At 38.8% G+C, this 14813-nt stretch overlaps 1 protein-coding gene across 9 annotated transcripts in view; it reads right to left on the minus strand.

Annotated features, from left to right (window-relative positions):
- Positions 1–14813, minus strand: part of Terb1 (telomere repeat binding bouquet formation protein 1) — a 62491-nt gene that overhangs the window by 34250 nt on the left and 13428 nt on the right. For all 9 annotated transcript variants that reach the window (XR_004110252.1, XR_004110251.1, XM_031341105.1 and 6 more), the window contains exons 9-12: positions 10443–10595; positions 7734–7868; positions 6480–6605; positions 4170–4324 (exon numbers count right to left, since the gene is read on the minus strand). Coding sequence is in view for 7 of the 9 variants with exons in the window: in XM_031341105.1 (XP_031196965.1) it covers positions 4170–4324; positions 6480–6605; positions 7734–7868; positions 10443–10595 (569 nt within the window). In the remaining 2 variants the exon portion in view is untranslated. The remainder of the gene's footprint in view (positions 1–4169; positions 4325–6479; positions 6606–7733; positions 7869–10442; positions 10596–14813) is intronic.

The following is a 14813-nucleotide window of genomic DNA, read 5'->3' on the forward strand; positions in this document are numbered from 1 at the left end:
TATATATATATATATATATATATATATATATATATATATATATATATATATAAAAGAGTTGTCTCTTTAAAAATACCCAGCTTCACCTGGCAGTGGTGGCACACTCCTTTAATCCCAGCACCTGGGAGGTAGAGGCAGGTGGATTTCTGAGTTCGAGGACAGCCTGGTCTACAGAGTGAGTTCCAGGACAGCCAGGGCTACACAGAGAAACCCTGTCCTGAACCACCCCCCACAAAAAATAAATAAATAAAAAATAAAAATACCCAGCTTCTTTTAAAATTCAAATTCTCTGTAAAACTCTGTAACATAGCTGGGCAGTGGAGGTGCAAGCCTTTAATCCCAGCACTCAGAAAGCAGAGGCAAAAACACCTGCTCATGTACTAGGCCAACTTGGTCTATGCATTCTAGGTCAGTCAGCATACCATAGTGAGACAGAGATTCAAACAAATAAACAAACAGAAGTTCTAGAAACAAGGGTCAGGGAGCATGGTTTCACATTATGAGTGTTCTTAATATCATGTAATTGTGCATTAAAAAATGACTGAAATGGAGCCAGGCAAGGTCCTCATGCCTGTAATTCCAGTACTTGGGAGGCAGAGGCAGGAAGATTACTGTAAGTATGAGGCCAGCCTAATCTATACATAAAGTTCTAGACCAGCAAGGGTTACAAAATAAGACCTGATCTCAACAAAGTAAAGAAAGTTTGACATGACAATTTGTTTTATACATACACACATATGCATATATATATATGCATATATATATATATTACCACAATTTAAAAGAGCAAATTATGTACGTCACTAAAAACAACTGAATTAGATAACAAGTGAATAGAGTGAAAATTATATCTCATGCTGTTGATAGCTCAGTCAGTAAAGTACCTGCTTTTAAAAACATGAAGATTTGAATTCAGATTCCCAGAAACCACATAAAAATCTAGGCCTGGGGGCTGGAGAGATGGCTCAGCGGTTAAGAGCTCTGACTGCTCTTCCGAAGGTCCTGAGTTCAAATCCCAGTAACCACATGGTGGCTGACAACCATCTGTAATGAGATCTGACATACTCTTCTGTTATGTCTGAAGACAGCTACAGTGTACTTACCTACAACAGTAAAATAAATCTTTAAAAAAAAAAATCTAGGCCTGGTAATCCCAGCAATGGTGACACAAGAGGTGGAGAAAGACAGATCCCTGGATGCTTTTAAGCCAGCTATCCTGGTGTATGTGGTGAAGTTCCAAGCCAATGGGAAGCTGTTTCAAACTGAAGGTGAAAGAATCTGAGAACAAACACCCAAAGGTGTCCCCTGACTTCCACGTTTGCCATATATATGTGTGCCACTCCCTCCAACAATGTGTGAAGAGAAGTCCTGAACTCCTGAGTGAATGTGTACTGGTGACATGGGCACAGCTATGTCAAGGACCACAATGCCTTAAGCTCATGGGAGTGGCAGAGCCTTCCCCAGGGGAGGCTCAGAGGAATCGGCAAGGCCTTCCTCCGGTCCAAGTATGAGTATTTATTAACAATGGGCAGTTTCCTCCTCCTCTGGGATGACAGCGACCTAAGGCTTCCCACTGAGAGTGTTACCTCTTCCTCCTTATGCTCTAAGGAGTCAACTGAGCTGGCAGGTTGTGGAGTAGGTGCCCTCCATTGGAGTAAGCACAGGACACCTAATCTCAGATTTTCAGTGTGTCTGTTTATTCTTTAGTGTCTGTCATTTCTTTGTTGCAGTATCACCCCAGTCAGGTTTCCAGGACAAGCCATGGAGAATGGATACACATGAACAATGAACATGAGTATGGCCACAGAACCTCCCCCACCCTAGATACATACTTTATATATATAGATAGATATAATTTATACCTCAATAAAAATATTAGGTATCGTATACACCTTTATCCCAGCTCTCAGAGGAGGCAGAGGCAGGCAGATCTCTGGGAATTCAAGGCTAGTCTGGTCTATAGTTCCAGGACAACATAGTGAAACCTTGCCTCTAAAAACCAAAAAAAACCTCAAATGTTATAAAATAGTACAGCAGTCTGTCTTTATTTATTTATTTATTTATTTTTTATGGTTTTTCGAGACAGGGTTTCTGTGTGTAGCCCTGGCTGTCCTGGAACTCACTCCGTAGAGCAGGATGGCCACGAACTCAGAAATCTGCCTGCTTCTGCCTCCCAAGTGCAGGAAGCAGCAGTCTTATATGTACGACATCCCCACCCCCATTCTACAAAGTTTGATTTGTTTTGAATTTATGTATATAAGTGTTTGCCTGCATGTGTGTTCACTAAATGCGTATTTGGAACCTGTGAAGATCAGAAGAAAGCGTTGGATTCCTCGGAGCTAGAGTTACAGATAGTTGTGAGCCACCACATGTATGCTAAGAAATGAACCCATACAGGTCCTGTGCATGAGCAGCAAGTGTGCTTAACCCTTAGCCATCTAAATAATCTTATGTAATTACTCTGTGATGCTTTCCCAACAGTTGGAATTATCTACTGATGCATTTGTCAGACCATAGCCCTGCAATTTAGAGACAAGATCTGTGCCTGTGTTTGGGAGTGGGACAGAGGGATCAAAATTACAGTTTCTTCTAATTTTGTTGAACTATTATTCAGATGTTAGATCTCTTCGTTTTATCTTTTATGAAGCTTGTCTTTTCTGCTGCCATTTCTACTTTCTAAAACATCATTTAGGGGTGCTAGAAAGATTACTCAGTGCTTAAGAAGGTTTGTTGCTCTTCCAGAGAACCTGAGTTCACTCCCCAGCATCCACACTGGGCAGCTCACAGTCATCTATAGCTCCAATTCCAGGGGATCCAACACCTAATTATGGCCATGTGCATGTGTGCGTGTGCATACATACACACACACACACACACACCTTTAAAAATCACATGAGGAATATAGAGAAATGGCTCAAAGGCTAAAAGCAGTAACTGCTCTTCCACATGACCCAGGTTTGATTCCCATCATCCCATGGTTCACAGCTTTTTGTAACTCTAGTTCCAGGGCATCTGACACCCTCTTCTCTTCTGGCCTTCTTGGATACCAGGCATGAACATGGTGCACAGACATAAATGAAGATAAAACACCTATGCGTATTAAATTAAAACTAAAAAAAAAATCATTTAGAAGCTAAAGAGACACTTCAGTAGTTAAAAGAGCACATTCCTCTTCAGGGGACCAGGGGTTCAGTTCCCAGCACCCACATCAAGTGGCTCATAACTACCTATAAGTCTAGCTCAAGGGAACACAACACCTTCTTACATGTTTTAGGCTCCCTTAAATCTGTGGCATGCACACACACACACACACACACACACACACACACACACACAATAAATAGGGCATAAAAAGACAGCTCAGTAATTAAGAAGTATTGCTGCTCTTCTAGAGGATATGAGTTCAAATTCCAGCACCCATATTGGGTAGCTGACAGCACCTATAACTCTAGCTCCAGGGAATCCAATGTCCTTCTGGTCTCTTCAGGCATAAGGAGTCTCAGTCTCTCTCTCTCTCTCTCTCTCTCTCTCTCTCTCTCTCTCTCTCTCTCTCTTTCACATACACACACACACACAAACACACAAAGAAAAATAGAATCTGTTTTACTGATAAAGATAAAAATAAATGTAAAAAAAATCTATATGTCCAAATTTCAGTCCTTAAGTATTACTCTCTTTTTTTGTTTTGTTTTTGTTTTTTGGTGTTTTTTGTTGTTGTTGTTGTTTTTGAGACAGGGTTTCTCTCTGTAGCCTTGGCTGTCCTGGAATTCACTCTGTAGAACAGGTTGGCCTCGAACTCAGAAATCTGCCTGCCTCTGCCTCCCAAGTGCTGGGATTAAAGGCATGTGCCACCACCACCCAGCAATTTTTATTTATTTATTTATTATATGTAAGTACACTGTTGCTGTCCTCAGACACACCAGAAGAGGGCGTCAGATCTCACTATGGATGGTTGTAAGCCACTATGTGGTTGCTGGGATTTGAACTCAGGACCTTCGGAAGAGCAGTCAGTGCTCTTACCTGCTAAGCCATCTCACTAGCCCCAACTATTACTCTTAAATTTTACACCACTAGGCTTACATTAAACATATTTAAAAACTGGAGAAAACATTTTTATATTATTTTAAAATATTTGCAGAGTTTTATATTCTGTGAAATGAAAAACTCACCTCTTCCCCTCCTTTTTCAAATCGTTTTATTCTGCATAGAATTTCTTTTGCTGACTTCCAGTGCTCTCCAAGAGTCTCTTTTTCACTTAAGTCCTTTAGTTCTGTTTCATTTTCATCAAAAGAATTCTGTCCTAGACTTAGAGATAATTTCCCAGCTTTGTAATATGGGATGATGCAGGGCAGGGAGGGGAAAGGGGATAACGAGATTATCATTATTAGAAATGTTATTATCACACTTTAATAACAACTTACATATTCCACCCATCCCATCTTTAAACTATATCCACATACAATAACTGGTACTGAAAATGAGTGGAAAGAGTGCATAATCTCAACTCAGGACTTAGTCACAAAAACTCTACTTTTCACAGTTATAGGAAAATTTTATTCCAGATACAAGGTTGTTGGATTAAAAGTAGTTTGTTTGGAATGAAAGAATTAAAGTCAGGGCCAACCACATGCTAAGCATATACTCTATTACTCAGCTGTATCTCTAGATTGTAAAGTAGATTGTTTTGGTTAGCTTTTCATCTACTTGACACAAACTAGAGTCATCTGGGAAGAGGGAGCCAGAAAATGCCTCTATCAGATTGCTTATAGGCAAGCCTGTGAGTCTGTGGGGGCATTTTTTTGATTAATGATTGATGTAGGAAGGCCCAGATCACTGGAGGAGATACCATCCCTGGGCAGGTGGTCCTGGGTTGTATACAAAAGCAAGCAGAGCAAGCCATGTAAGCAGTAGCCCCATGCCTCTGATTCAGGTCCTGTCACTGAACCTGATTCAAGGTTCCTGCCTTGAGTTCCTGAACTTACTTCCCTTCATGAAGGACTGTAAGGTATAAGCTGAAATAAACTCTTTTCTCAAGTCGCTTTTGGTCACTGTGCTTATTACAACAGTAGAAAGCAAACTAGGGGGCACAGGTATGTTTAAAATATCATCCTTCTAAAAATTTATTATGGCATAGTTTTTTAAGATTATAAGATTATAAGATTATAAGATTAAGATTATAAGATTATAAGTTTTTAAGTTTATAAGATTTCACAAAGAAATCTTATAGCTACTATAAGCTCTCTGGGCTCTAGGTAGACTGCTCATCAATTCTTTATGCCAGGCTCCCTCCTAAGCTAGGACCTGTTGCTTTAGGCCTAAGATATTTGCCCATAGCAATTCAGATTTCTGTTCAAGAATTACTTCCATTCTATGATTTTGGGCCCTTTCTCCCAAAACCATAGCTTTGCTTATAGGTTTCCATGTATCCATAATTTACTCCCTCACAATCCTTATGTCAATTTATAATAATACCAAGTCTCAGTTTTCAGAATCACTATTTCTTTACTTAGACTAAACTTATAGTTTCCTTATAATTGTAACTCAACCCCAGTGCCTTACATGAGATAACATATAACAAAAATTTCTGTACTTAAATAAATGAGCAAATGTTCTTTATGATTTAGAAATAGATCACACAGCATAAAATAGTGAATTCTCTCAGCTGCTAGTATCTGGATATTCTCTTCGACATAGGCTTGAATATGCTGAAACACCCTAAGAGTCATTTCCAAATTATACATATTCTTTTCAAGCCTAAAAAAGTAACCTAGAAACTGAAAAAGCTTGGCTCATTGGAGCACCTATAAATTTCTCTCTAGCAACATTGGTTATTTTCTTTCTTTTTCCTTTTGAATGAGTTCTTACTATATAACTCACAAAGAGCTGTCTCTGGTCTTGAAATCAAAGACTGTGTCACTATACCTGACAGCTGATATTTTGGACTTGTTTGTTTTAGATAAAAGTCTATTTTTTGGCAGGGCAGTGGTGGCATTACGCCTTTGATCCCGGCACTTGGAGGCAGAGGCAGGTGGATTTCTGAGTTGAAGGCCAGCCTGGTCTACAGAGTGAGTTCCAGGACAGTCAAGGCTACACAGAGAAACCCTGTCTTGAAAAAACAAACAAATATTTTTTAAGATGTATTTATTTATTTTATGTATGTGAGTACACTGTAGCTGTCTTCAGAGACACCAGAAGAGGACGTTAGATCTTATTACAGATGGTTGTGAGCCACCATGTGGTTGCTGGGATTTGAACTCAGTACCTTCGGAAGAGCAGTCTTTCCTGCTCTTACCTGCTGAGCCATCTCACCAGTCCCCTAGATAAAAGTCTTGGTATGTAGCACATGGAACTCCTTATGCAGATGTCATTGGCCTAAAACGCACAGGGATCTGCCTGCCTCTGCATCCCAAGGCTAGGATAAAGGTGTGTACCACTATACCCAGCCAGTTGATATTTTTCTAAAGTAATGGTAAACTTACTAATTTTTTTGCAGTTGTGAAGCACATAAGTGGCAGCTTTGTTTAGGTCTTCATTCTTAAATTCAGTTAAGGCTTGTATCATCAGTGGAAGCCCACTGTTTTTTAAAAGTTCATACTGATTTTTCTCTGTAAAAATATCAAAAATTAAAATGGTGATTTTTTTCATAAAAATATGAGGACATGATTCATCACTATGATAATTATGAACATAGTTCAAACTTTAAAATAAAGAAATTTAAACGTATTTTTAATTTAGGTGATAATCTGCTTACATAAACTACATAAGTCTCATAAATGATTTCTAACATGTAGCCACATTCTAAATAAAATGATTTCTAAATTTTAGCTACAACGGGCCATACCTCATACCAGTAAAAAATAACTCTCATTTGTTTTGGTTTTTGTTTTGTTTTTTGAGGGGGGGTGTTGGTTTTTGGAGACAGGGTTTCTCTGTGTGACCCTGGCTGTCCTGGAACTCACTTTGTAGACCAGGTTGGCCTTGAACTCAGAAATCTGCCTGCCTCTGCCTCCCAAGTGCTGGGGTTAAAGGCATGCGCCACCACTGCCTGGCACTCATTTGGTTTTTTAAAAGATCAAGAGTAGGGCAGAGAGATGACTCAGTGATTAAGAGCACTTGCTACTATTGCAGAGGACCTAAGTTTAGTTTCCAACACCCACATCAAATGGTTCACAACCACCTGTAACTCTGGCTCCAGGGGATCTGATGCCCTGCTCTTCTGGCTTCTGTGGGTCCCCAGAGAGACACTTATATATACACACAAACAATAACATTCATAAAGGTTAAGAGAAAGAATATAGAAGCTGATAATGGAAGCAAAACTGGGGGAAGAGAGCAGAAGAAACGAGAGAGAAGGAAAGACTAGTGGGAAAGTGAGACAAGGAGGGAGACCATTAGAACAGAGTAGAGACTGTTGGAAGGAGTGGATTACAGGAGGCAGGGATGGACCAGGAAGAGGAAAGCAAACCTTTCTAGTTTTCACTAAAAGTTAGAAGAGCTGACCTTTCAAGGTCTTTGGTGAGAGATAACAGGATAAAAATTGTATGCTGACATGATGGAAAAGACTGAAAACCGAGAGAGACAGGCGCGTCAGTGACTAACGGAATAGAATATAAGAAAGAAAATAAGGAGCTTAAGTGACTGGAAGGAAAGCTGGATTTTAAGAGGAGAAAGAAGCAAAACCATGTTTCTACCCCTTTGTGCTAATACCCACACTGAGTTAACTGGATACTCACCACAATCCTCTGTGCAGTGACCAATGGTAAGTATGATGCTAAATTTTTCTCCTGAATCAAGACTTTCATGAAGCAGTAATGCCAGAAGTGTAGAAACAATGCGGTATTTGGATAATACCACTGCAAAAGCAGTTGCTAGTTTAATATAGAAAAAAATAAGTACAAATTTAAATTTTCTTTTCTTTTTTCTTTCTTTCTTTCTTTCTTTTTTTTAAGACAGGGTTTCTCTGTATAGCCCTGGCTGTTCTGGAACTCATTCTGTAGACCAGGCTGTCCTCGAACTCAGAATATTCACCTGCCTCTGCCTCCAAGTGCTGGGGTTAAAGACATGTACCACCACTGCCTGGCCAAATTTAAATTTTCTAAGTACACATACATGTACTATATGTTTTCAGAGCTTATTAGGCCTATATAATATCTAATATATACATGTCACATAATATCCAATATATTTATTTAGATAAATATATTGTAAGACAATGATGACTTACTCTAGTCCTCATTATATATTCTTTTAGTTGTTTTGGGACAAGTTTTCTCCATGTAGTTCTGGCTGACCTGGAACTCTCTATGTAATTAGGCTGGCCTTAAACTCACAGAAATCTACCTGCCTCTGCCTCTCCAGTGCTGAGATTAAAGGTGTGCCATCATGACTAGCACTTTATGTGATTTTTTAAAGAATAGGTTTTTTTTTTAGTTGCTCTGCATGATGCTATAAATATGAACTAATACTATAGTCCTAAAAGCAGAATATATATACTCTTACTTTATATATCTACTGGACAGTAAGGACATTACTAGATAATCAAACCCTGCTTGAGATTGAAATATTCTCTTTTCTGATGCTACTGATATTGATGATGCAATGAAGGACATATAAACCTATGACAAACTATCGTAAGATTCAAGAAGTATACTATGTTAAGCTATACTTTTCCTCATAAGATATATATATATATATATATATATATATATATATATATATTACTTTTGATTGTTTGAGACAGGGTCTTAAACCACTTAGGCTGGCTTTAAAACTTACTAGTAAGCAGAGGCTAACCCTGAACACTGATTCTTATACCTCTACCTCCTAAATTCTGGTTTCATAGGTATACACTACCCTGCATGGCCTTTATAGGGCTTTCAATAGAGTTCATCTAGAGTCTAATAATACTGGTATGAGAAATACTCAAGGTTGTGAAGTACTCAAGGAACTATATATCATCTAAATTTTTTATATTTACTTAATGTGTTTGTGTGTACACTTGCACATGTCATGGTGCACACACAGGTCAAAGGACAACTTTATTTCTCATTTCACCACATGGGTTCCAGGATTGAACACAGGTTGTCAGGCTTGGCTGCAGGCACCTCTACCTGCTGATACCTCTCATGGTTCAAGGGACTACATCTCAACAATTTCTATGTCTTCAGGACTCAGCACACAGGAGGTATTCAGTTACTGCTTATTAAGTAGGCATCTAGGGGCTGGAGAGATGGGTTAGTCGTTAAGAGAACTTGCTGGTCTTATAGAAGGTGACTCAGGTTCAGTTCCTAGCACTAACATCATAGCTCACAGTCACCTGTATCTCAAGTTCCAGGAGATCCAATGCCTTCTTGTGGTTTCCATGGCCACTAGATACAAACACACATGGCATACATAAAAACATTAAGGTAAAACATTCATATACATAAAACACATCTCTAAAAACTCAGCCATCTACTTTTTGGGATGTTTGTGAATGTAAGGACTTCCTTATTACAAGAATTTGCAGACTACCATTCTAATTGTTTATACAAATGAGAAGCAGACGTGTCCCTGGTTCTGCTGCTCATTTGTGTACCTGGTATATCAGACATTACCCTAGCCACATAAAGGCATGTTTTAATTCTTTAAGTTGGATGTGTCTCTATATAAGTAGATGCCATGTGTGTGCAGGTGCCTGCAGAAGCCAGAAGAAGATGTCGGATCCCTGGAGCCGGAGTCACAGGTGGTTGTGAGCCATCCAACTTGGGTGCTGGGAACCAAATTTAGATCCTCTGGAAAACCAGCCACAGCTCTTAACTGTTGAACCACCTCCCTAGCTCAAATCCAATTATTTACACAATTCCCAAAATTTTATAAATTGAATTTCCATTTTTGATATCTCAATGTCTTTTGATTTGTCATCTAAAATTTTTTATCAAGGTTGCCTTTTTTTTCTTAAAGACTAAGTCTCACTGTGTGGTCCTGGCTGGGACACAGAAGATCCACCACATGGACCACCACATCTAGATAACACAACTTTTTAAGTGATTTAAGAATAAGAGGATCAGCCGGGCGGTGGTGGCGCACGCCTTTAATCCCAGCACTTGGGAGGCAGAGGCAGGCGGATTTCCGAGTTCGAGGCCAGCCTGGTCTACAGAGTGAGTTCCAGGACAGCCGGGGCTACAGAGAGAAACCCTGTCTCGAAAAAAAAACAACAAAACAAAACAAAACGAAAAAAGAATAAGAGGATCTTATTTTGATTCTCTCATCAGACCTAAAGTCAGACTTAGATATGCATCCTTAAACAAGGCATTGAAATAGGTAATTACTAAGATTCCTTTCCATTTGTAAGAAGCTAGAAATTTTGCCCATAATAGTATTTAATGTAGCATTTCAACATTCCCCATGTTCAGTTCAAACAAAGTCCAATCGTAGAAAACTGATTAAGGTTTTTGACTCACAGTTATCAGTAATGCATGCATCCATGGTCTTTGTCACTACGACTGCAAGCTTAGCACTGGAAAGAGCACTGTGTGAATCAGACTCCAGCTGCACAAGAACTTGACACAAAACATCCAGTCCACCCGAAGACACAAAGCAGTTCTGAACATGTGCTTAAGAATAAAGTAGCAAAACTATTAATATTTCAAAAATGACAGGTGTATTATTTTATTCATTCATTTTACATTAAATACATTTTATTTGGATTTTCAAATACTGAAACTCTCCAAAATTAAGGGATTAAAAGTTCAACTTTTGACAATTTATGTGTACACATACACAGACATAGTAACACAGTAACACTCCCCTGGCACAGTACAATGATATGCAGTGTAGGACAGTGCTTTGTTTTGTGTAGGATATCTTTCATTTCGTTTCTGAGAACTGGCCTGTTCTGTAATATGAATATAGTGCCCTTCATAACTATTAAGCAAGTATTTCAGTAGGGCAATAAAGAATAAATTCAGAGCCGGGCGGTGGTGGCGCACGCCTTTAATCCTAGCACTTGGGAGGCGGAGGCAGGCGGATTTCCGAGTTCGAGGCCAGCCTGGTCTACATAGTGAGTACCAGGACAGCCGGGGTTACAGAGAGAAACCCTGTCTCGAAAAAACCAAAAAAAAAAAAAAAAAAAAAGAATAAATTCAGTAGGAGTGGGGAATGGAAAAATGGTATAGCCCTATCATCTTAGAACTGTGGAGGCAAAAGATTGTGAACTGCAGCCAGGGCTTACAGCAGGACCCTAACTCAATATAATAATAATGAAAGAACAAATTCATTCATTTATCTTGGTATTATGACCAGCAAGTTGCCTATTTTCTAAATTCCAGCATAACTCATATCTCAGACTGCTTTGTTCTACAAATAACAATGTGTCTCATTGTTTCAAAAACACACATAGTTTTGTTTGTTTGTTTGGTTTATGAGAAACAGGGTTTCTTCTGTGTATTTCTGGCTGGCTGTCCTGAAATTCACTATATAGACCAGCCTGGCCTTGAACTCATAGACATCCTCCTGCCTCTGCCTCCCAAGTGCTGGGATTAGAGGAGTATGCCATTATACCCTGCCATGTATGCCTTTTATTTACACCTAATTGTTTTGCTTCTTGGAGCACAAAATTCTAACATATCATTGAGCAAAGATTCAATAACTGATATATAAAAAATATGTTTATATATTATGTATATATCAGTTTATTTTTGAGATAAAATCTCACTATTTACCCCAGCTGGCTTCACACTCAAGATTCTCTTGCGGCTTCTTCCCAAGTGTTGTTATAGGCACCTGTCACCATGCCCCAGCTTGAAAAGAATGCTGATAAGAAAGTATCCCCTGAAGCTCTGAAGTCAGTATCTCTATAGCTTCTATCTTAGAAACAGGCTTGTGACCAAGGGATATGAGGCTAGTAGTTAAAATCCTGCCACAAAAGTTTTTCTTGGTTAGTCTAGTTCTGAGGATGATAATTTAAATGCCAAGATGATTAAAAGCAAAAATTATTTTTTATATTGTAAATAAAAGACATAGTTGCCTAAAATAATACTGCATCCAGAATTTATACAGCTCACTTACTTGTTTTGTGCTAGGGACTGAAAACAGAAATGTATGCATACAACATCAGCACTTCTCCACTAAGCTACATCTCTAGCTGCTGCCCCTTTCCAAAGACATACTTTGTGTTTATACTAATTATTTAATTTTTTTTTTAATGAGACAGTCTCATGCAGCCCAGGGTACACTGAACTCCTTATGTTGCTAAGACTGGCCTTTAACTCCTGACTTCCCTGCTTCTACCAGTGCTGGCATTACACTATCTGAGAAAGGGACTAAAAATTATACAATGCAATAAAAATTATATTTTTTATTTATATGGGAATATTTTTTATTTATTCTTGTGAAAAGTATGAAAACTGCATGCTATGGAGCGCATATGCAAGTCAGAGAACAAATTGTGGAGTCAGTTCCCAGCAAACACCTTTGTCCACTTATTTCATGGCCCTTAAAAACTTCACTTAAAAATTTTTAATTTTTTTTAAATTTATTCATTCATGTGCATGTGCATACATATACCCTAACACATATGTGGAGGTCAGAGGACAACTTTTGGAACATGGTTTTCAACTTGCATGATATAAATCATGGCATGAAACCCAGATAGTCAGGCTTGGTGGGAAGAGCCCTTACCTGCTGAGCCATTTTGCCATCTTATTTTTAAGGACAAGTAAACATTTTCAACATTATGGTGACTAAAAAACAGCTTTTTCATTACAAAGTATTTTTAATTATTTTTTCAAAAAAGAAGGTTTTGATCTTGTTTGCTTGTAGTTTTCAAAGTTTAGTTTAGGGCTGTGCGGTGGTGGCGCATGCCTTTAATCCCAGCACTTGGGAGGCAGAGGCAGGTGGATTTCTGAGTTCGAGGCCAGCCTGGTCTACAGAGTGAGTTCCAGGACAGCCAGGACCACACAGAGAAACCCTATCTCGAAAAACCAAAACAAACAAACAAACAAACAAACAAAGTTTAGTTTATTCTTTGAGATGCGGTCTCATGTAGTCTAAGCCTTTGTGGACTCTGTGGGTACCTGTATAGACATAGTGCATATACAGACAAGTAAGCATTTACATAAAGTAAATGTTAAAACCTATCCACAAACATTATACATCTCACCATTTACATATTATTTCTGCAACTTTGCAACATTTTTCTGTTAGTCAACTGTATAACAGTGACAACATACCTAAGATGTGTACCGATAGCCCTGGTGCTGGGGAAACAAAGATAGGCAGATTTCAGGGGTTTGCTGACCAGCGAGTCTAGCAAACAGCAAGCTTCAGTTTGAGAGACCTTGCCTCAAAAAGTATGGTAAAGAGTGCTAGAGGAAAATGCCCAAAGTTATTCCTTGACCTCCACATTGGAATGCACAGGGAAATGTGTCTGCAGCCACATATGTGTATGAGTACCTGCCCTCAACAAACATAATTAGACATAAATGATAGTTTTACATTTCTAATAATTTGTTGGGGCATACAGAAATACTATTTATTTTGTATAGCCTTGTAGTAACACTGTTTACAGTTGGCATAATGCTGCTTGTGTTCTAATGCTATTGGGCCCCCAAGACTGGTGCCACAGAGATGAGAGACCACATTTAAGACACCGAGTGATCCCACCCCCAGTTAATTGTGACTGAAATAAAGATGCCAACAGCCAATAGCTGTTCTTATTATGGGGCTGGGAGATGGCTCATGGTTAAGAGCACTGTCTGCTCTTCCAGAAGTTCTGAATTCAATTCCCAACAACCACATGGTGGCTCACAACCATCTATACAGGAATATGATGCCCTCTTCTAGCATGCAGATATATACAGATAGTGTACTCATATACATAAAGTAAATAAATAACTCTTTAAAAAAGATAAAAAATAATTTTTTTAAAGATTTATTTATTATTATATGTAAGTACACTGTAGCTGTCTTCTTACACACCAGAAGAGGGTGTCAGATATCACTATGGATGGTTGTGAGCCACCATGTGGTTGCTGGGATTTGAACTCACAACCTTCCGAAGAGCAGTCGGTGCTCTTCCCTGCTGAGCCACCTCACCAGCCCCAAAAAATAATTTTAAAAGAGTTCACTATGTAGAACAAGACAGACTCAAACATGTGGCATCATCCTAATGTAATTTTTAAATATTTTGTTATACATTTTTACACCTAGGGCTGTGAATTTAACTCAAGAGTTGGTTAGAATACTTGCCTAACATATACAAAGTAGTGGGTACACTCCTAGCACCATATAAATCAAGCGTGGTGATGGTACACGTTTGTAATTTCAGCATTTGGGAGAAGAGGCAGCAAGTTCAGAAGTTTGAGGTTATCCTCAACTACATAGAGAATTTGAAGCTAACAGATTATATGAGGCTCTGTCTCACATAAACAAATAGTATTTTTATATCCATGTTCATAATAGACTCGACTATAATTTTGTTGGAATGCCTTCTTTGACTTGGTTATAATGCTAGCCTTACAGGATGTATTCAGAAGTGTTTCCTCTACTTTTATTTTTAGGAATAATTTATATAGAATTTTGGGGAGGCTTTTTCCTGACCTGTTTGGTGGAGTTCACCAGTAAAATTATCAGGCTCTGAGATTCTTTATTCATTAAAGCTTTAATTTGTGAATTCTATTTGATATGGAACTGTGGAATCAGGTGTGATGGCATACACCTGCAATCTCAGCACTTTGAAGGTGGAAGGGAAAGAACCAGCTCAAAGCCAGCTCCAGCTAGCCAACCGATCCAAGGGCAGCTCCAGCTAGCCAACCGATCCAAGGCCAGCTCCA

The sequence above is a fragment of the Mastomys coucha genome, unplaced genomic scaffold, assembly GCF_008632895.1.
Source record: "Mastomys coucha isolate ucsf_1 unplaced genomic scaffold, UCSF_Mcou_1 pScaffold22, whole genome shotgun sequence".
In the NCBI taxonomy this organism is placed as follows: domain Eukaryota; kingdom Metazoa; phylum Chordata; class Mammalia; order Rodentia; family Muridae; genus Mastomys; species Mastomys coucha.